This window comes from Danio aesculapii, chromosome 22 (genome assembly GCF_903798145.1).
Source record: "Danio aesculapii chromosome 22, fDanAes4.1, whole genome shotgun sequence".
NCBI classification, from domain to species: Eukaryota; Metazoa; Chordata; class Actinopteri; order Cypriniformes; family Danionidae; genus Danio; species Danio aesculapii.
The window spans coordinates 5,072,493-5,096,380 of NC_079456.1; the positions used below are offsets into that span (position 1 = coordinate 5,072,493).

Sequence of the window (23,888 nt, forward strand, 5' to 3'; positions counted from 1 at the left end):
ATTTCCTCAGAAATGTAACCAATGACAAATTTTAATAAAGTAGAAGTGAAAACAAGGACATAGACACGTTTGGGTTATTTTATATAAAAGTTCAATACAGTTTATTGAAAAATATAGCACTTATCCCAGCTATGAATAGCTACGAAACCACTACATAAAATGGGTAAATACAAGTGCTAAAAATATACAATTTCAAATTTCAGAATATACAGCTCCAGTCTACGCACATATTAGAAATTGAGGTATAGCTAAAAGGAAAACAAATAAAACAAACTCCAAAAAAAAAAAAAGGTAATTATCTGCAGCCTTAGGCATTTATTTAGCAAATACTATAATAACAACAAGCGAAAAACATCAAGGCGAAAAAGACGATGCACTTAAATACTTCCTGAATGAAAAACTGTTGGGGATTTGTGCGGAAAAACGGTTCAAGGACTTTACCTCGAAAACCTTTGTAAAATCAAGACGCTTAAAACCAGATCCAGGATCGACTCAAAATGCACCTGAAATACAGATCGTGGACTAGTTTCGCGCACATGACCACTGTTTGCATAACGGCAAGTTAGTGTGAAAACGACACTCCATTTCTAAAGAACATACAGCAGTTAAACATCGAAGCAAATAAACAAAAATCAAAAACAGTCGGAAATCTAATAACTTCAGAGCATATAAAAATTAATCGTTTATCAAAATGGGCGAGACGAAAAGTACAAGTTCAAAGTTTTATTTACGTAAATTACTATTTGGCTAAAAGTGAATCGATTTAAGGTTAAATTTAGTTAGTTACCGATAACGGCAATAGAATATAAAAAGATTTAATAAAGTCGAAACGTGAACAAACGTTTCTGTGTGCTAGTAAAGCTACGGCACCGTAAATTTGCGGATCGGAAGGAGTTGGAGCATTAACATTGGAAACATAACAGTGCATAGCTAGTTTATCCAAATATTTTGTTAGCGTTAACAATAGTACAGTAAAAATGCTACTGCTGCACATTTAGACATGGCTCAAAACCGATATAAAAGCTTATTAACGTCAAGTGAATGCATTACTAGCGATGACAATCTTGGAGATCAGAAATCGCAAACACTGTATAGCTAGCTTGTAAATTCAGTTAGCACTAATTGTTGGTAACAAAAAGGTTTGCGCTATGAAATTTGTTAACATCAAGTGGAAAAAAAAAAAAAGTTCGAAAAATACAGATTAGCATTGCGGTAATGCATCGCTAATGCTAATGATGGTACAATACAAATGTCACTGTTATAGAAAATTAAACTCAACTCGTACAAAATCTTATCAAATTACAAAATATTGCTTTGAAAAGAAATTAGTATTACAAGCTTCGTGAAAAATGTATGGCTAGTTCATTTATACAGAGTTAACACTAACGATGGTAAAACGTGAAACTCATAAATAGTCATTCAAAATGGTCTTAATGTAATAAATGATGAAATATGTTTATAAAAGTTATTGGGAGATTAGCATTGCGACGATGCACATCAAGTCCACTTAGTTTTATTTTTATTCTACCATCTTTGCCGCTTAATAAAATTGCCACCTTAAACTCATAATCGTGCATAGCTAGTTCATTTTACATTAGTTAATGCTGACAGGTCACACAAACGTTGCACAATTTCAATATAAAGTAAGCCATGTTCATTTCACTTTAGTTAACTCCAATGATGTTATGTTAAAGATGTCAAACGTCACATTATTTCAATTTAAAGCTAACGATGTTACGGTAAAAACGTTAAACACAGCACCGCGTTTATGACGCAAACTAAACTAGCGTTAGCTTAATTGAAACAAAATATGCATGGTTACATTTGTGACTAATTTAGTTTGCGAATAGTCAGTTTGGTTGGGATTCTAACGGCAGGGTTTTCATACAAATCAATGCAAATGACAAATTTCTGCAAAAAAATTTAAAAATTTGTTAAACACGGTAGCAATGTTATGGTAAAAACGTCACAGTTCATTTCAATTTACTTGATACTAACAATGTTATGGTAAAAACAGTCAAATGCTGCGGCAAACTAAATTAACAATAACTAAACTGAAATGAACTAGCTATACACGGTTACGTTTGCGACTAGTTAGTTTGGTCGGGATTCTTAAAGGCATGGATTTCGTACAATGAATTGTAATGACGGGTTAACGAACACGGTAACAATGTTATTGTAAAAATGTCAAACGTCGCACTGTTGATTCAAATTTAGTTAATGATAACGATGTTATGGTAAACATCAAACACCACACACCGTTCATTTTTAATTTACTTAACACTAAAAATGTTGTGGTAAAGATGTCAAATGGCGCACAGTTTAGGATGCTAACTAAATTAGCGCCAACTAAAATTATGAATGAACTAGCTATGCACAGTTAAGTTTGTGACTAAGTTTGCTTGGTCGGGATTCTTAAGGCAGGGTTTATGTACAATGCATTGTAAAATTTCAAATTACTGTGAAAAATAGTTATCGAACATAGTAAATATGCATAGCTATGGTTCTAACTGAAAAACGGCATCAATTCATCTGGATTCTAGATCCAATGCTGTTGTACAATTAATCAGAATAACAAAAATCACTGCTTGCGATAAATGTTAACGAACATTATAATTGTGCATAGCTGCAGTTCATTGTGCTGGTGTGTAGCATACAAGACAACGATACGTCATTGAAGCACCTATAGCTAAAACACGTCTAGATCACTAGAGAAATCACCTTTACTTGTAAATTCGCAATATCAGAAAAAAAAAAAAAAACAACGGTAAACTACAACGGACAGAAGTCAAGTGGCTAGACAGTCAGATCACAAATCGTGTAGCGCTGCTGAATCAACTGTTTTCAATCCATGCTACAACAACCTGACACATTTGTAAAATAATCTTAAAAACACGAAATCCATTTTGATTCGTGGAATTGTGGCGCAATTTGGACATCGTCAACACCGGCCGCTGCTGTATCCAGGGAAGAGCTGGGTGAGGATGGCCTGAAGGGGTTTGTTGACCGCCATTTGGTAATTTTTGCCCAGGTCATGTCGGCAGGCGGGACAAGTGTAGACCTCGGCTTTGAAAGATCTCTGAAGGCATTCCTGTGGAGAACAGAGGATAAATTGAATGTACTGTCAGCATAAACATGGCCAAGATACAAGATTAAATTTCAATAAATTTTTTTGCATATTAAGGCATACCTGAAATGGATAAAATACAATTAAAAACAAAATAGCGTTATTTAGATGCAATTAATTTCATTTTTTTTTTAAAAACATAATACTCAAAGTAAACTTGAGGAAAAAAAAAAAATTCCATAAACTTCATTTTAAATACAGAAGTAACCAATTTGTTTAATAATTTAAGTTGAAAAATAATAAATAAATGACTAATTTGTTTAATAATTTAAAGTTAGGAAAAAAAAACTGAAAAATTGGGAAAAATACATTAAACTTGGTTTTGAAAGATCGCTGAAGAACTGATGTAGAGGTTAAATTTTATTTACAGCTAGAATAAACAAGGTCATGATACAAGTTTTCGCAAGTTTGACGTAGAACGCCTCAAATCCGATCTGCCGGTTTACATGAGTCGCATGGTCACATATCCGATTTATTTCCACATATGAAGGAGCCCTGAAACCGATCTCTGAATAACCAAGCGCATGCGTTTTTTACCGTTTTTACACAGTCATAGAACAGATCCGATCTGTCACATAAGAGTAAAAAAATTTAGAAATAAAAAATAAATAAAAATAATAATAAATAATTTATAATAATTAGTAATATTTAATATTAAATAACTAATAATGTTTATATAGACATACGTTTTTAAAAATATATAAATAAAACGTACACTATCTGCACTCCGAAATAAGTACAAAGACTAGGGTGGTTCTCCACAAGGCAAAGAGAACATTAATATGGACTTTTTAGATACAAACGTGTACTATTTTAGGTGCCGACAACATGCACAATTTGACTGATATTTGTTTGTTTTTTGAAGGAATAATAATATATGCAGTCATGCACATGTTTTGACCACTTATAACACTGATTTGATGCTTTGTGGAAGTTGCAGACGCCTTTACCGATTTCAAAATGCTTTTTTGATGCAAAATTAATTTAAATTTGGCGATTAAGAAACTTAAATAGGCCCAGGCTACTATAATAAAGAATATCCACTCTAAAATGTAAAATAATTAATTGCTAAATACTCTTGACATGTAGAAGTATAAAGCCTGCAACTCAAAACAAATGTGGAAAGTTATTGCACATTATATTTAACAAATAGTTTAAATGCAATTGTATTCGAATTACGTAATCAGATGATGTCATTACACTGCTGTGCTGTCAGACAATCGTTGCACTGCTGATCATGATTTCCTGGATCAACCAATCTGTCCTTCAACACACGCAGCGATCTTAGATCAGTTCATCCAGGCATTTTAATCTGATTCACAAACTTGAATCAAATTAGCCAGACATCAGTAATCCAGGATCTGCCAAATCATTTAAGCAAGGTACGAAGAACTGTTTCCTGAAGTGTTTTGAGTGTCTCACCCTGCAGACGTTGTGTTGGCACTCTGTAGTAATGGGCTGATAGACGACCTCCTGGCAGCAGATGCACAGGAAAACCTCCTCCACTTTATTAACAAAGCGCTACAGAGAAAAGAGGATTCTATTAAACAAACCGGGCATCAGACGAGTCCATGATGAGCGATCACCACAGTACTCACCGGCCCGAGACTCAGCGACTCCATGGCCTCGTCCCACAGCTTCTTGTTGAGCTCATCATCTTTGATCAGTGCCTTCTGCTCTTTGCTCAGCTTGTACGCCTCCACCTTCATCTTCTTCGGCGTCCCTTTGGTCGGAGAGCTCTTCTCCTCCACTAGCAAGGGGACAACGAGGCGACGTTTACAATAGTGCGCTTATATCTCATTAGAATGTACAACTTTTGCTAGTTATGCCTGGTGTTAGCGATAATGCAACTAATGCTAATGAGTACCAGTTATGCTAATCATGTTTACACTCAAACCTAAAACAAACGCGCTAATGCTAGTCACGTTTACATAGTCAGGACTAAAGTGTGCTAGTCATATTTACATAGTCAGGACTAAAGTGAGCGAGCTAATGCTAGTCATGTTCACAGGACTAAAGTGAGCAAGCTAATGCTAGTCATGTTCACACAGTCAGGACTTAAGTGAGCGAGCTAATGCTAGTCATGTTCACACAGTCAGGACTAAAGTGAGCAAGCTAATGCTAGTCATGTTCACACAGTCGGGACTAAAGTGAGCAAGCTAATGCTAGTCATGTTCACACAGTCAGGACTAAAGTGAGCGAGCTAATGCTAGTCATGTTCACACAGTCAGGACTAAAGTGAGCGAGCTAATGCTAGTCATGTTCACACAGTCAGGACTAAAGTGAGCAAGCTAATGCTAGTCATGTTCACATAGTCGGGACTAAAGTGAGCAAGCTAATGCTAGTCATGTTCACACAGTCAGGACTAAAGTGAGCAAGTTAATGCTATTCTCATTTTTGCTGTGAGGGTTAAAGTGAACATGCTAATGCTAGTTAAGTTTCCACTGTCAGGCCTAAAGCAAATATGCTAACGCTAATCACGTTTACACTGTAAACACGACTATCATTAGCACATTTGCTTTAGGCCTGACAGTGTAAACATGATTAGCATTAGCATATTTGTTTTAGGCCTGACAGTGGAAACTTAACTAACATTTGCATGTTCACTTTAGCTCTGACAGCAAAAACAAGACTAGCATTAGCTTGCTCACTTTAGTCCTGACTATGTAAACATGACTAGCATTAGCTTGTTCACATTAGTCCTGACTGTGTAAACATGACTAATATTAGCACATTTGCTTTAAGCCGACACAGTCAGGACTAAACTGAGCAAGTCAATGCTAGCGTAATTTTTGCTGTCAGGCCTTAAGTGAACATGCTAATACGCATCACTTACGTTTACACTTAGGCCTAAAGTATACATCCTAATGCTAGTCAAGTTTGCACAACGAGGACTAAAGTGAGCAAGCTAATGCTAGTCTTGTTTTTGATGTCAGGGCTGAAGTGAACATGCAAATGCTAGTCAAGTTTTCACTGTCAGGCCTAAAACAAATATGCTTATGATAGTCATGTTCACACAGTCAGGACTAAAGCGAGTGAGCTAATGCTAGTCTCATTTTTGCTGTCAGGCCTAAAGCGAACACGCTAATGCAAGTCAGTTACGTTTGCACTCTCAGGCCTAAAGCAAACGTGCTAATGCGAATCACATGTACACTCTCAGGCCCACAGCAAACATGCTAATGTTAGTCACAGTTTTACTTGGGTCTAAAGCAAATGTTCTAATGCTAAAGCAAATGTGCTAATGCCAGTCATATTTATACAGTCAGGATAAATTGTGCAAGCTAACGCTAGTCTCTTTTGTCGTCTGGACTAAAGTGAACTTGCTAATATGGGTCATATATACGTTTACACTCTCAGGCCTTTAGTGAGTTTGCTAATGCTAGTCACATTTACACTGTTAGGCCTAATAGCAAACGTGCTAACACTAACATGTCAGTTACATTTACATTGTTACATCTAAATCAAGTGTGCTAATGCTAGTCTCATTTTTACTGTCAAGCCTAGACCATGCTAATGCTAACATGTCAGTTACGTTTACGCTGTCAGACCCAAATCAAGTGTGCTAATGCTAGTATAATTTTACTGTCAAGCCTGAAGCATGCTAAAGTCAACATGTCAGTTACATTTTTGTCAGATCTAAAGTGTGCTAATGCTAGTCTCATTTTTACTGTCAAACCTAAAGCGAGCATGCTAATGCTAACATGTCAGTCACATTTACATTCTCAGGCCTATTGCTAATGCTAAAATGTCCAAAATATCAGTTCTTTAAAATAACAAAGCTTATGCTAATAGATTTTTTGTTAAAATCAGGATTCTTTTTACTCACTGCTCTGGGATTTTCTCTTCCTCTTGCCTTTGGTTGGCGTTTCTTCAATGTCGTCTTCGTTTTTGTTCTCTTTCTCCTTCTCTTTTGCAGCCACAGCCTCCAGATACCCTTCAGGATACTGAGGAAACCAGGGTTTATGATATTTAGATGTGATTTGTTTGTGATTTTGGGGTAAAAACAGCACAATTGATCAAACGTTACCTGCATGGTGAGGCCCAGTTTCTTGATGCGCTCTTTTCCATCTCGTGTCCACGGTGCAGATTCCTCATCATTTCGCTTCAGTAAATACCTCCAGACCAGGAATCCAGACTTGCCCTTCTCAGGCCAGTACTTCACCACCTAATGAACACAACCAGATTAATGACTTTCATATGATTAAACTACTTAAAAATAAATATTCAATTAAGTTAAAACGCATAACCAAATTGATCAAATATAAAACTTAGAATAGACAAAAATAAGTGAATTTAATTAAATATGATGAATACAAAGCAGGGAATGAATACTTTGAATAAACTCAAATATAAGCCATTAGAACAAAAGCAAAAAAAGTAATAACAATAACAATAATAATAATAATAATAATAATAATAATAATAGTAATAATAATAATACAACAACAAATGGCTTGAGGAAAAGAAGAAAACTGAGTAAAAAAAAAAAAAAATCTAAAATAAACAAATGGCCTGAGGGCAAATAATAATAATAATAATAATAATAATAATAATAATAATAATAATAATAATAATAAAAAATATATATATTTTTTAAAAAGCTAATTATAATAATAATAATAATAATTATTATTATTATTATTATTATTAGCTTTTAAAAAAGTTTTAAAAATTGTACAAATTTTAGTATTATTATTATTATCATTGTTTTTATTATTATTATTATTATTAATCATCATCATTCTTTATTATTATTTATTTAATAATACTTTTTTTTATTTAAAAAAAAAAGCTAATTATAATAATAATAATAATTATTATTAATATTATTATTAAATAGAAAAGATAAATGAATAAATAATTAAATAAATTAATAATAATAATAATAATAAACAACAACAATGATGATGATGATGATGATGATGATGATGATGATGATAATAATAATAATAATAATAATAATAATAATAGTAATATTATTCTTATTATTAAATAGAAAAAAATGAAAAAAAAAAAAAATAATAATAATAATAATAATAATAAATTAATAATAAATAAATAAAAATTAACTGAAAAATAAATTAATAAAAACAACAACAAGAAAAATAGTAACATGGCCTGGGGGGGGGGGGGATAACTGAATGAAAAACAAACACGTAATTTATAATAATAAAAAACTATAAATAATAATAATAAATAATAATAATAATAATAATAATAATAATAAATATATCAATAAATTAATAATAATAATAATAATAATAATAATAATAATAATAATAATAATAATAATAAAAACAAAAATAATAAACAAATGGTCCGGGGGAAAAATACTTAACTGAATAAACTGAATAAAAAATAAATAAATAAATAATAATTTTAAAGTAAATCCATTTATGCACCATCGTGGATTTTGCATTTAACAATTGAATAACAGATTAAACGAATAATTGAAAATAAATAAATAAACATAGGCCAGGGAAATCATGAAGAACTGTAAAAAAAATAAAAAATAAATAACTAAAAATCAAATCACTGAATAAACAGAGCAATAAAAGCAACCCATCCCATGTTGCTCTAGACGTGCTGACCTTGTAGATGCCATCATATCGGTTTCCGTCTTCAGGAGAGAATTTGCTGTGTTTGCGTCCTTTAGAGCTGCGCACGACTCGCACCGGTTTCCCAGCCTTCCAGTCTTTGGCTTCAGCTCCCTCCTTATCATTCACTGCTGCGTTACAGTTCAGAGCGAGAGCCCTAAAGACAAACACTCAAATTAGAACGATAGTTTACCCAAAAGTAGCAATTACCTTAGCTTACACTAGTTTTATGCCAGTGCTAGTCACTTTGACAGGTCTAAACCGAATGTGCTAATGCTCATTAACACTCAGGCTATAAAGAATGCTAATTGCAATTCTAGTAAAGAGATCATGCTTATGCTAGTTGCGTTTACATTAGAATTAGCATGTTTTTTTGGCTCAGTGTCACATTTACACTTTCAGGCTAATACTAGTCACATTTACACTATCGGGCCTAAAGTGAGTGGGCTAATGCTAGACACATTTACACTGTCAGTCCTAACGCTAGTCGTATTAACCGTGCCGGGCCTAAAGTGAGTGTGCTAAAGCTAGTCACTTTTCCACTGTCAGGTCTAATGCTAATGTTAGTAGTAATTCTAGTGTCAGGCCCTAAAGAGAATGTGCTAGTTGCATTTACATTGTTTTTAAAAGTATGCCTTATGGCTGACAGTCCATTAGGTCAAATGCTAGCTTACCAATACTAGAGCATGTCAAATTTACACAGTCTAAAGCATGTTAATGCTAACACGTCAGTTGTATTTTACTGTCAGTTCTAAAGAGTGTGTGCTAATGCTAGTCCCATTTGCATCAAGCCTAAACCCGGTGTGCTAATGCTAAAATTCACACTGTCAAGCATGTATGAAAAGTATGCTAATGGTAACACGCGTCAATTGCATTTTCACTGTCAGATGTAAAGAGAACATGCTAGTTACATCCACGAGGGAGAGCGGGAGGTTGCCGCTTGGCGCATACCAGAGTGTGTATGTGTGTGTGTGGTTACTTGATGTGTGGTTTCACATGGTCAAGCCTAAAGTGAACATGCTAATGCTAGTCATGTTTACACAATCAGGCCTAAAGATATCCTAATAGCATGATAGCTTGTCAAATTGACACTGTTGACCTAAAGGGAGAATGCTAATCGCCGCTGTCGCCACTGGCTAGCATAGTTCGGGATCTGTAGAGCTGCGCATCGATGGATTACTCTTCAGTGTTTGGACTCTCAGTAGTGATTATTAAACCACACTGAACTGAGCTAAACTGAACTACACAGTTTCAATTCATTATGATCTTCAATGTGAAGCTGCTTTGACAATCCACATTGTAGAAGCGCTACACAAAGGTGAATTGAATGAATGAACATCCCACAGTAAATATATATATATATATATATATATATATATATATATATATATATATATATATATATATATATATATATATATATATATATATATATATATATATATATATATATATATATATATATATTATATATATATATATATATATATATATATATATATATAAAAAAGACTACAACTGTAAGATTGAGGAATCCATTCAGCCGATCTCCAGGTCTGGCAGGAGCACTTTTAGCTTAGCATGGTTCATTGAATTGGATTAGACCATTAGCATCTTGCTCAAATCAACGAACTTGGATAATTTTCCTATTTAAGGCTCGTCTCTTCTGTAGTCACACGTACCAAGACTGAAAGAAAATTTAAAGAGCCCCTATTATGGGTTGAGAATGACCTTCCATGTGGTGTAGGCTTTAAAGGGCACCTAGGTTAGCCCTTTTCAGATTTAATACAAGTGTTTTGCATCTCCAGAATGTGTCTGTAAAGTTTCAGCTCAAAACACCCATCAGATTATTTATTATACCTTTTGCAAGATTCTATTTTATTCATTTTTGCACTAGGGGGCTGTTTTGTCGTACTGCGCCTTTAAGGCTATTCCTCCCCGCCCATAGTTTCCACGTGCCTTAATCTCCTTGCTGGCTGCATCAGACAACAGACAGACTTAAAGGAAGCAGATCTCACGTAGCGTTTGTGAGAAATACTACAGTAAGAACAAGGTTTAAAATAGTTCAGCTTTTGCCACGGTGTGGATTAATACTGAATGTGTGTCATGGTTGAGAATAGAGCTTAGAGGTGATTTTTGCTAAGCTAAAAGACTCTGAGATAGGCTAAATCTGAACAAAAATGGTAAAACTCAACTGATGGACTCTAGAGGAGCTGTAAAATGAGCCAAAAATAAACCTTTTTTTTGCCTGCAGATTCAGATATAATGCGTGTTTGAGAGTTTCAGGTCTGCGGTTTGTGAGGTGCTGCTGACCGGTTCATGTTGGTGAGTTTCTGGTCGCAGGACTGCTCGGCTGTTCTCTTGTTCCCGGACAAGTCTCGTCCACCGGAGCCCGTGTAGGTGAACTCATTACCATCGTCCTGAAGGAAACACACACACACTCACAGGTCAAACACGGGACAGAGCGAGAGTTCCTGAAGGATGAGTGAGGAGAGCGAGAGAAAGTAAACGTACCACATCATCTTCATAACCTCCAGCCAGAACCAGAGAATAAGCGCCATCGTTGCTCCTGCCATGAATTCCTGCCACGTGAGGCCTGTGGACACCCGATTCACTGACCTGAGAAACACAAACAAACAGCATTAGCCATCAGCATGATAACACGACACATTCAAATGGAGGAATGACAGACTTCTAATAAAATACATGTTATAAAATGTATAAATCTATAAATTTGGCTATTTTAACTGCACAAGATCAAGTTAAATCAACCATTTTAACTTAAACTTTTGTAGATACAAACATAGAGAGGTGGAAAAATAGAAAACCCTGTTTACCATGTTTCAGTTTTGGGATTGAACTCAATACTTTTCAAAACATCTTCAAAAAAGTAATAAATTAATTAAAAAAAATTTTTTTATAAAAAATTAATAATAATAATAATAATAATAATAACAACAACAACAATAATAATAAACAACAACAAGGAAACCAAGAATTTAATCCTCAATGAAAATGAGAGAAAAAAAAAATTAAATATTCAATAAGTGTTCACCAACTCACCTGTACTCTGAATTTCCAGAGTGTTCCCACCGGGACACCAGGAACAGGGCCGTAGTGGTTTGAGGGGACGATGGTGCACTGTTTGGTGCGTCCCACACATGCCATACCCTGACAAGCACATACACACACTCATTAACACTCCACCTGAGGTGCTGATAAACTTTAAATTTAAAACTGTGCTTTGGACGAAAACGATCCACACTGGCGTGTCACCTTGCTTTTCTGAACAGCTCGGTCCACGTTACACCGCTGAAAACACACACCATGTGACCACATACACACTCTGATATGCGCAAGCGGCAATCTCCCGCTCTCCCTTGTTAAGCAAATTCAGAAGTAACTGAAACTGCTATTCATTGAATTTCCGCTAGTCCTGTCTCCATAAGAGCAGATTTCTATTGACCCCACTGTTAAAATGGCCAACTTTACAGCAGAAGAAAGGTTTACAGCCTGGTACAAAGAACGATTTTGGTTCATATAGCTAACATTACCCTTCATGACAACTGTGAGGGGGTGAATTTTTTTATAACTCATCCGTTTCCTTCATATTAGGTTATATTAAAGTCGGCATAATTAAGGGCGGGGTCACTTGAGTGACAGCTAGGTCTCGCTGGTCGCAGTCACTTCACCTCAGCTGAATCCGGCTGAACTCGCCATATTCATGGTATTTTTGTGTTGTTTTATGTGGCTTTACACAGTCAGCTGCTGTTTGGAATCATTTTCTACAATTACCAGATGATGTGGCATGCTGTGTGCGTTTAATTGTGCTCACAAACCATTCACATAGCCTCCATTTCCCAGGTGAGTGAAATTATATACCATATCTATTAATGTATTTAAAGACCATTTATCATTTATATTTTTCTTTAGAGCTGTACAGCACTCCAGAATCTGACAGATCGATTAGCTGTAGGCTATTAAAAAAAAGTCATCTGAAGCGTTGTCATACAGTGTTCTTATGTCATAAGAACAACGTTATTATTTATTAATAATAATAATAATAATTTATATTCATTTATTAATTATATTTAATTCATCTTGTCTCCATCTAACAACATATTACCCAACTTTGGTCTTTTGAATCTATTACTTTCTCAGGTAATGTGTTTTTTCTGAGTTCAAAGATAAGTTAATATATTAATGTAACCGCGTACACGGACTCTGCATATTGACTAATTGCTTGCATTTATTTCCTATATTGTATAAACGTATTGTACATTATACTTTAATAATGGCCATTATTGATTATTAAAACTGGTATTCAGCAAAAGAGAGGGCATGTTTCGTATTTTTTAATGAAAATGAGAGGTGGCAGTGACGTTAAAGGCTGTTTTGTTATAAATATGCATACAGTGAAGACGACGGTCATAAATATGCAGCTACACAACAACATTTTTGGTGTCTGTCAAGTTGCTAATATCAAATTGAAAACAGGCAGTTCTTTAATTTTGTTGTTAAGATGGTGAAAGTGTAGCCAGGTGAAGATTTACCCGACGTGTCCTTGGGAGTTTGTTTTCCATATCAAACTTGCAAAGTCTAAACTTACAAGGAGAGGATGCAAGACTGAACTGAGTGTAGGCTACTTAATATTGAGGAGAAAGCCCAGATAGGCTAATGTCTGCAGCCACACTTCTGTTTTTAGATGTCTCTGTTTTCCCCATTCACACTGACACAGAGCAGCAGCGTTTTAAATTGAAAACGGCCTTTCTAGCGTTTTCAAAATGCTCCGATATCAGTGTTAAAACTCTGGCATAGTGTGGATGGAAGGCGTAACTTTTAAAAACTAAAATGTTTTAGTGTAAACGGGGCCTGAGAGACACCCCAGGGTATATGCAGGAATCCTAATGAATTTCAATACCTTTAAGCCTTTTTAAAAAGACCTTCTCAGAATATTTTAAGACCTCATCGCCACTTCAAGTTCTAATCCGTATGAAGTGGTCAATAAACAGTGATAGTTAAATAAATGAATGGAGCACAACCATGAGAACTTGGATAAGATCAGAGAAAACAATCCTTGAAACAATAAATTAAGTGTTTGTTTTCAGCGACAGGCTTCAGCCACTGTCTAAACTCGTCTTTCTTCAACCAGGAGCACGCAAGCTTACCTTTTCCCATTTTACCATCTGTTTCACTATCACCTTCCTGCTTTTGTCGCAAATTACGAGACATGGCCCGGACGGAGAAGCTTGGCTGGACACACCCTGGCCCAAACCAATCGTGTTGGTCAAGCGCACCATAGTACATATTACAATGAAAATACATACATCTAAGATTTTTTTAGGAGTCAAACACTTTGGACAACGCTTAAAAGACCTGGTAAAAACAGGATTGAGACTTTAATATCTTTTAAAGGGCCTTAATTTTCTCATAATTGATTTATCAACTTTTAATACCCTGACCCTGCACTCACGTGTGTGCGTGTGAGAGAGAGAGACACTTACCTTCCCCCAGTCCCTCTGGCTGGACGAGCTGGCAGACGCCATCTTGGCTTTCTTCTTGCTCTCCTTCAGCTTCTCTCCGGCCAGGACCACCTCACTGGCATCATTACGACAATCTGGACAATACCTGCAGGAACAAACACCAGATTTAATTCACGCAGTTTATTATTAGTGTTTACATATTCATTCTGGCGCAAGAATAATCAACTTATGAACTTTTACAAAGTTTAATAAGTCAAACAAAAAACACTTAGCAAATGATCACGTATTTACATAATCACTGTGGTGCAAGAATTGGCAAAATTAAATTAGCATATTACAATAATTAGCATATTGGTTTCAACAAGAAACAAGTTCTTTTAGCTGAAATCGCTTAATTTAGTTTCAGACATTATACGTCAGTGTTTCCCTTACCATTAAATTAGGGGGGGCGCGCCCCACCCTTCCAACGGTTTTCCCCTCCCCCCTTGAAGTAAAGTTAATGGTATTTTATATATAGCGCCAGATCACAACTTCTTTTAATAAACAAGTTAGAGCGCCGTATGTAATATCTTATTCACACAACCGTATGTGATTTCAGTCTCTACATGGTCGTGCGATTACAAAAATTTCCGCTCTCTGAATCGCACATGGTAGAGTTTTAAAAAGCCGCTCTCTGCTGTATGGGAATGTGCGCGAGCCACATCTGACAGGACAGAAGACGCACATGCGTTCTCATATATTATGCATAGCCTACAGCAGCCACAACACCGGTAAATGATCTGTGGGAGCGTAATGCACTCGCGTCACAGCAGCTAAAATAAATACAGATGCGATGTGACCTCAGTTTAGTTTATTGGCGCGACTCACGCGAGTGATGCTCTTTGTTGCAAGTGCAGCCATTGTCTCTCCAGTGTTCTGAGCACTGTAACTAGCGTCTCATCCAACCTTATGACCTCTCCCAGAAGCACTGCAAGTCTCCCACAAATTTATACCGGTCCTGTGATTCCTAGAAATTAGTTAATATACCCGGAAATCATGACGAGAGTGAACGAGCAAGAGAACAGATCGGGAGAGGCACAGTGATGGTCTAAGCATTACATTTCTTCGGTTAAATGAACAGGGCAGTAAAGATATCGCGAGAGCAAATCCCTTTCGCCATCTCTCATGTGTGATCTGCTGTCAATAGTTGGAGACCAGCAAAATATTTGAATGGTCTTGCATGCATTCAGGCCTTTTTACATAAGAACTTAAAGTTCTGTTTTGACAATATTGCAAACTCACTAAAAGCTGGCTGGAATTATTAGATAAAACAATTTTTTAACATGAATTTAATAAAACTTTGTGTAATACACTCATTGCTATAAACAGTAGTTTATAGACCTATTTCCTTTTAGTGAAGTATTTGATTTATAGATTTATGCATCCTTATGCATCAAATAAGTGCTCCAAATTTGTTCTTGATTGAGACACGCTGAATTCTTTCATCATTTGCAGTTTCCTAATTGCATTGTAATTTTTATCTGTTGTATTATTTTCTGTGGCGGTTCATTACGCAATAGCAACCCCTGATAAATGAGGGTCTAAGCCAGAGTAAAATGAATGGATGCCTTATTTTCTGTAAAGCTGCTTCTGGCCATGACATGTTCACACCTAAATGGTTATAAGAGACGTGTTTGAGGCATTATACACAGCATCCTTGATTTATTCTCTTAATGCTAGTCACGTTTCCACGGTCAGGCCTAAAGCGAACATGCTAAAGCTTGTCACATTTTATACTCAAATGCATTTTGGTTTGTCTAGCGCAAAGTGAGCAAAATATTTACGTGGTCAGACCCAAAGCGAACATGCTAATGCTGATCATAAAGTGAACATGCTAAAGCTAGTCACTTACACATTTTAAACTTTCATATGCATTTTGGTTTGTTCTCTGCAAAGTGAGTGAAACACTAACATGCTAAAGCTAGTCGCATTTACAATCTAAGACATAAAGCAAACATGCTAAAGCTAGTAGCATTTACATTCCTAGGCATAAAACAAACATGCTAATGGCAACGGGTGTCAGTCATGTTTCTACGGTCAGGCCTGAAGCAGACATGCCAACACTAGTTGTATTTACACTGTCAGGCCTAAAACAAACATGCTAATGCTAGAGTGTATCAGTCAAGTTTCCACGGTCTGGTCAAAAAGCAATCGTGCTAATGCTAGTTGCGTTTACATTGTCTAGCCTAAAACAAACATGCATATTTCCACTGTCAAAAACAACGCGAACATGCTAATGCTAGTCAACATACACAGATAGGCCTAAAGAAAACATCCTAATGCGTATCAGTCATGTTTTTACTCTCAAAAACAGCGCAAACATGCTAATGCTTGTCACATTGAAACAGTAAGGGCTAAAGCGAACAAAGTAAAGCTAGTTACATTTACACATTTTATACTCTCAAATGTGTTTTGGTTTGTTTTCCGCAAAGTTAGCAAAACATGTACATGGTCAGACCTAAAGTGAACATGCTAAAGCTAGTTGCATTTACACAGTTAGGCCTAAGGTGAACATGCTAATGCTAGTCACATTTTACGCTCCCAAATGCATGTTGGTTTGTCTTCTCCAAAGCAAAACATTAACATAGTCAGGCCCAAAACGAACATGCTAATGCTAGTCATATTTACTACTCAAATGTATTTGTTTTTCCCAATCCATAACGTTAGCTAACATGGCGCTATGATTTACCAGTCTTCGTCGTCGGGTATGGTGGTGAGCGGCGGGTTCAGGCAGTAGGTGTGAAAGGCCATGTCGCACTCGTCACACAGCAGCTGTTTGTCGGGGTCCTGCTTTATGCCACACACGTGACAGTTGCAGACGCGGCAGTTCTTCTTCGGGTCGTCTTTACACACCTTACACTCCGGACCGTTCGACCCTGGGGTGGACAGAAGACATGTGCCGAGAGTTAATGACGTGATGCATGTTCATAAATCAAAATATACAGCAGAACAACATTATAATTTTAACTTTTACAGGGGACCTACAGGGTATATGCAGGAATCCTTAAGGAAATTTCAATACCTTATGACTTTTTAAAGACCTTCTTAGATTATTTTAAGACCTCATCGGCACTTCAAGTGAAAAAAAGTCAAGTTCTAATCAGTATCAAACCTTTAACTTATTCATAACAATTTAATTTAACAATTCATAAGAATAATTCAGCCCCTGTTTAAAACTAGTCGTTCTTCGTGCCTCGCTTAAATGATCTAAGATGATTTAGCAGATCCTGGATCTTTTTATCTTGATAACTGATCTCTGCCTAATTTGGTTCTTCTAACAAGTTCGTGAATCAGATTAAAACATCTGGATAAACTGATTTGAGATCACTGCGTTTGTTGTGAAGGACAGAGCTATCGATCCTCAAAATCATGATCAGCAATGCAATGATTGGCTGACGGCACAGCAGCGTAATGACATCTGATTAATATTCAATAATTAGTGCGCTAAATTACATAAAATTCGTAGTAAACTGTTTGTTAAATATGATACGTGATAACTTTCCACATTTGTTGTGGGCTGCAGGCTTTACACTTTCATGTGTCGAGAGTGTCTAGCAATTTATTTAGTTTTACAGTTAGAGCGGATTTTCTTTATTATAGTAGCCGTTGTAGCATTATTGTTTATTTATTTATTACATATTTATTGCCACATCAGCCACTTATGGCTATTTCGTGGCCAAATGGATATACATTAAAATATTACATGATAAAAACAAATTCGTATTATATAAAAAAAAATTACTTAGACAAATATCTAAAATATAAATAAAATTTACAAAAAAAATTATTCAAAGTTAAATATGGTTTTTCAGTTCTATTTTTGATTAAAAAAAAAAAAAAAAAAAGTAAAACTCTTCCTGGTAGTACGTTTTTAAAAATGTAGTATTATTGTAGCCAGTTTCTTAATCAGTGTAAGGAATAACTGGATGTTTACAAAAGCATTTTGATATTGTTAAAGGTGTCTGCAACTTTTGTGAAGCATCAAATCACCGTCATATTAACTGTCAAAACATGTTTACGACTGAATAAATGTATTGCTTAAAAAAAAAAAAAAGTTGCATATTGTGCATGTCTATTATCATACACAAATTGTACTAAAGCGATCTAAAAAGTTCATATCAATAAATTCTCTTTGAACCACCAGGTGACAGTCTTTGTACTTTTATTTCGCAGTGCAGATTGCATAAGTTGTGGAAGGATGGATGGGGTTAAAAAATATATAATTTACTATTTTCCCAGTGTATACAACTATTGTGAGAAAATATCAGATATCAATATAGATACTTTCAGTATTATTTTTGCTTTAAATGACCCGATCTAATCCTGTTTATATGAAATAAACCTGCTCCCTAGCAGGTTTGAGCTACCAGAACTGTTGCTATGACAACTCTTGGATCCGTTTAAGAACGAAACGATCCTGGATCATGTCAAATCATCAATAACCAAATCCAGCTAATTGAGTAATCCATGTAAAAGAACAAACCCCAGGAGTATGCAAACCTGCATTATCCCATTTTGCTCTATGGCAGGGCTATTTAAGTTTGTCATGGGGGCCGGTTCATGAAAAGCATCCCAAATGAGGGGCCGGAGAGATATGACTTGCAATATTAGGGATGACACAACAGCATATAAGAGCCCATATGTTGTATTTTTGCTTCTTAAGACAACTCATTGGCTTCTTCTACATCAAAATGTTAATATGTTGTATTTTGAAACTACGTAACATCACTGCATTGTACAATGTTGTTTTGTTTGTTTTTTTTCACAAACATTTAAATGTATTTTAAAAGCACAACAAGCAGTGGTTTCTTCTACATTCAGACTCATTCATATGTTATGCTTTGAACTGCATAACAATTATGAATGCAAGAATTATAGATTTAGGTTGTACGATTATATAGTCTAAAGAATAATCATGGTTTCACAGGCATCACGACTAATTTAAAATTAGGCTTTATATTAGGCAATTATTTAAATGAACTGTTGTTATTATCTGTGCTCCCTGAAAGCCACGCACAACTCTCATCACTACAGCGAGATGTTTTCTACTCAGTGTGTCTGGAAGGAACGAGTTCATCGCTCCACTGGCGCATGCATATTGACATATTCTTACAAATGGAAACAAACTTGCACGCGTAAAAGACGCGATATGTGATACAAGCACGGACCTTTAAACTAGCGCACATGTGGCATAACTTTGTTTAGTTGCAGCAGTTTTGCTCCGAGCAACAGAAACGTGGTGTTGAAAAGCCTTTAAGCTTATCCAAATGTTTTCAGCTACTCGATGTCAGGTGACTGACGCTTTGCAGAGCCTTCAACTGCAGCTCGTGCTGTATTGAACAGAGGCACGTCACTTCATAACTATAGTGGCTGTTTTTCGACTGAACTAAATTTATTCTTAATGTCGTGGTCACTGTTTTGAGGGCCGGAACAAATTGCCTCACGGGCCGCCAATCGAATAGCCCTGCTCTGTGGTTTCTCTAGATGTGGAGAGCTTCACCTCACCTTCCCACATTTGTTGCAAATTACTTGACATCACCCAGACAGAGGATCTCGGCAGGATGCACCCGGCCCAAACCAATCAAGGAAAATAAATATATTTATGATGTTTTGGAGTCAAACCCTTTGGACAATGCTTGAGTAAAATTTAAGAACTGGTAAAGACAGGATTGAGACTTTAATACCTTTTAAGGGCGTTAATTTCCTCAATTGATTTATCAACTTTTAATACTTTAAGACCCCACGGACACCTTGTTCTACTAGTAAACATTGATTATATATTGTTATTATCAGAACAGTCTGCAGAAACACTTTTGCTGCGTCCCAATTCGCATACTATCCATCCTAAATAGTATTTGAAGGTAGAATTAGTATGTCCCAAATTGTAGTGTGTTGAAAAGAGTAAGCCAAAGGTTCCCGTATGGTTTACCGATTCCAGTAAAACCTCGAAGTGTAGAAGCGGCCATACTCTAACCGCTGATATTGCCCACAATACATTGCGTGTAGGACGTGAATTCGGTTTAGAACTACAACCGCGGGTGAAAAGTGTAAACAAACTACAAACATGGACGAGCGAGACCAACCGTCAAGTAGAGAGGCTTCGGTAAAGATGTTTGTGTGACTGTTAATTAATATCTAGCCCACTGGAACATGTTTTAATCACGCTTTCTGTGTTATATTTCATCTGCAACAGCAATACTGAACATATATAGAGACGTGTTTGGACATTAACATCTGAATGCAGAATTATCCAAACACCTGAGGAGATTTCTCTGCATGAAAGACTCGTGAATGGGAGATTAACCTGCTACTGCTGCTGCTTCAATAAGGTAGGGAATTAAATATGAAAGAAATGTGGATGATGTGTGGATGATTGACAGGGCTTGTGACTACGCAACACAGCGATCTGTTAACGAGGAAGTAGTATGTACCAAAAGCTTGCATACTGTTCTGTTACACACTCAAAAGTGTGTACTTTTCCTTCACAAAAAAAAGTACATACTTTTAGGGTGTAGTATAAGTATGCGAATTAGGACGCAGCAAGCGATTGACAATCTCCCATTGTACATGTTATCAGAAGGGGAATCCCCGCCCACTAGCGACCATCTCTCCCTTATTAGCATAGGACGTCTATGTATTCGTCACTACGCTGTCTCAGGCATTTGTAGCTCCGCCCTCTTTTGAAAAGTGCACACTCATTTGAATTTAAAGCGACAGTCACCAAAACACCAAAATTAGGATCGAAGAGTTATAAAACATTAATATTTTGAGCTGGGGAAAAAATAAATAAAAATACTCAATTAAAAATGTGTGCTAAATAAATATTATATAATAAATAGCCTTTTTTTAAAAAGAAAATTTGCGCTGCTAAAATTTGATATACAAGACTGCCTCTTCCCATCAGTAAATCGTAAACGATATTTGATGTGCTAGTCACAATGCGAAAATGCTAATGTTTGTCCCATATTCCCATTTATACTGTCAGACCTGAAGTAATCACGCTAATATCATTATGATTCATACAGATTTTATATATTAGCACAGACTGACTCTTGAGAGGGCTGTCAGAAGAGGCTCCTGAACCCTCAGCACTTCCCGGCTCTTCGATCTTGTAGATTTCAGTCACAAACATGATGCGACAGTCGTTCAGGGAATCACCGGCCTCCCTGGAAGACAAACAAACATTACAAACAGTTTTAGTTCATTGTATAGATCAATTTTAGGACTTATTGTTATTTTCAGGAAGAATTTTCAAGCTGTACATTGCAAACGATAAAATATAAAGAAAAAAATTATTCGCCCATTCCTAGTTGTGCTAGTCCCATTCAAAGCTAGAGTGCTAATGCTAGTGCATGTCTGTCCCGTTTCCCAATTTATAATGTCAGAATGAGTACAACGTATACAGAATGAGTTTGGGCCAGTTGCATTTTCACAGTCAAGCCTTAAACAAATATGCTACGTGCTAGCATTAGTTGCACTGAGTGAATGTCAATAAAAACATTTACATTGCCCGTCCCGAATAGAGCTAGTCACATTTACACTCCAGTTTAAAGCGAGAATGTTAACGCGGGTCAGTCCCGTAGTCACATTTATACTGTCAGAGCTAAAGCAATCATGCTAATTGCGTTAACACGGTCAGGCCTAAAGCAACCATGCTAATGCTAGTCACGTTTACACTCTAAAACAAGTATGTGGTTTAGTGTTCGTTGCATTTTCACTTTCAAGTCTAAAATTAACATGCTAATGCTAGCATTAAGTGCATTGAGTGAATGTCAATAAATAGGTTTATAAACAGGCTCAAACACACTGCTGTAGTTTATTGTATAGATCAATTATGGGTTTGTCATTTTCAATCGGCAAACAATATAATGTGCTAGTCACTGAGAAAGCAAAAATGCTAATGTTTGTGCCTGCCAGTCCCGTATTCCCATTTATACTGCAAGGACTAAAGCAATTTGTAAATGCTAGTCACATTTACACTCCGTTCTAAAACAAGCATGTGCTTTAGTGTTGTTGTGTCAGTCGCATTTTCACTTTCAAGCTAAATAAATATGCTAATGCTAACATTAAATCGCATTGAATGAACGTCAAAAAACATTCGTAAACAGGCTAATACAAATACAAAACTGCACTGCAAACATTGTATTAGTTCATTGTATAGATCTGTGTTTCTCAACCACGTTCCTGGAGGCCCACCAACACAGCATGTTTTGCATGTCTCCCTTTTTCTGCCACACCCATTACAGGTCTTTCAGTCTCTGCTAACGAGATGATGATTTAAAACCAGGTGTGTTTGGTTAAGGAGACTGGAAAATGTGCAGAGCTGGTGGTCCTTTAGGAACGTGGTTGAGAAATACTGGTATAGATACATCATAGGTTTTATTGTTACGTTTGTGATAGCCTTTGTGGTGTTGAATGCTAATGCATTAGCGTACCCGAGTAGGATCTTGCCGAACACCTCCCGCTGTGTGCGCGTCTCCCTCTTCCTCTGAATCTCGGCGTCGTACCAGTATCCGCGCTCCTTGGGGTCGTCTGGGTTGTAGTTCACCATCACAATCATTCCCGGCTCCAGCTGGTGCCACTGGTACACGGTTCGCGCCCGCGGACGGACGTCTTTCCCACGCAGCTGCACCACACCATTTTCTGGGTAACTGCACAGAAACACACGTGATCAGCATTAACAAGGAAAGATGAAAACGGAAATGAAAACAGGTGTTCAAGAGGAAACATAGGGGGGCAGGGGGGCGGTTAAATTTAGAGGGAAATAATAAAACTGTATTTTGTAGATCACACACGTTGATTCACGTCTCAGTGTTTCTTCTGTCAATTCAACCTTCTAAACAGGAGGAGTGATACTAATAGGGCTGTCACAATACTGGAATTTGATACTGAAATTAAAAACATCCATTTCCTGCTAACATTTGAGCGCGTTCTTAAACGGCGCTGATTTGCCATTGTGTTCATGTGCTCAACAGAAATAACTGTGAAGGTCATCAGTTCACCGAACTCACTGCTGTTTACTGATAGTAAACACCAATAAAGGGACAGTGGAGCGTTTTAAAGACACGATTCATCAGCGGATCGCTCGTATGTCAGCTTGTAGACAAACCAGCTGATCGACGTTACTTCAAAACACTCCAGTGTTCCTGTATCTGTGATTATAGTCATGGACGTCTTTAAATGTTTAGTATCGATTGGTACCGAGTTTCAGAATCGTGACAAACCTAGATACTAAGAATAATTTTATTTATTTTTTTGTCAGTGCAATTGCCCAGTTGTTAGCGCGCCGACATATGGTGCAGTAGCACATCAGGGCATCCAGAGTTCGAATCCTGGCTCGAGGACATTTCCCTACCCTACCAACCCCCCCTCCAACTTCACTTCCTGCCTTAATACTGTCCTATCTAAAAAAAAATTTAAAAAGCCCAAAAAATAAAATCTTAATAATAATTCTTTTTTAATAAACCCATATTTTGGCAGATTTTTTCCCCCAATAATAATAATAATAAATAAATAAAGTATTTTTCAGACTGCATTTCTGTACTGGTATCTAGGTTTTAGGCCTAAATAAACACCTAAAAAAGCATTATGTAGAGAAAATTCAATCATTAATTAAAGTGATTAATTCAAAACCGCTGATTC

At 36.3% G+C, this 23,888-nt stretch overlaps 1 protein-coding gene across 1 annotated transcript in view; it reads right to left on the bottom strand.

The window, feature by feature from the left end:
• Positions 1 to 74: 74 nt before the first annotated feature.
• uhrf1 (ubiquitin-like with PHD and ring finger domains 1) overlaps positions 75 to 23,888 on the bottom strand; it is a 33,193-nt gene continuing 9,379 nt past the window's right edge. The window contains exons 5-17 of the mRNA XM_056448030.1: positions 22,682 to 22,897; positions 21,297 to 21,412; positions 16,936 to 17,122; positions 14,229 to 14,352; positions 11,788 to 11,895; positions 11,239 to 11,343; positions 11,038 to 11,144; positions 8,719 to 8,881; positions 7,155 to 7,292; positions 6,954 to 7,071; positions 4,726 to 4,877; positions 4,550 to 4,648; positions 75 to 3,091 (exon numbers count right to left, since the gene is read on the bottom strand). Of these exons, the coding sequence (XP_056304005.1) occupies positions 2,942 to 3,091; positions 4,550 to 4,648; positions 4,726 to 4,877; positions 6,954 to 7,071; positions 7,155 to 7,292; positions 8,719 to 8,881; positions 11,038 to 11,144; positions 11,239 to 11,343; positions 11,788 to 11,895; positions 14,229 to 14,352; positions 16,936 to 17,122; positions 21,297 to 21,412; positions 22,682 to 22,897 (1,783 nt within the window). The 3' untranslated portion in view covers positions 75 to 2,941. The remainder of the gene's footprint in view (positions 3,092 to 4,549; positions 4,649 to 4,725; positions 4,878 to 6,953; positions 7,072 to 7,154; positions 7,293 to 8,718; positions 8,882 to 11,037; positions 11,145 to 11,238; positions 11,344 to 11,787; positions 11,896 to 14,228; positions 14,353 to 16,935; positions 17,123 to 21,296; positions 21,413 to 22,681; positions 22,898 to 23,888) is intronic.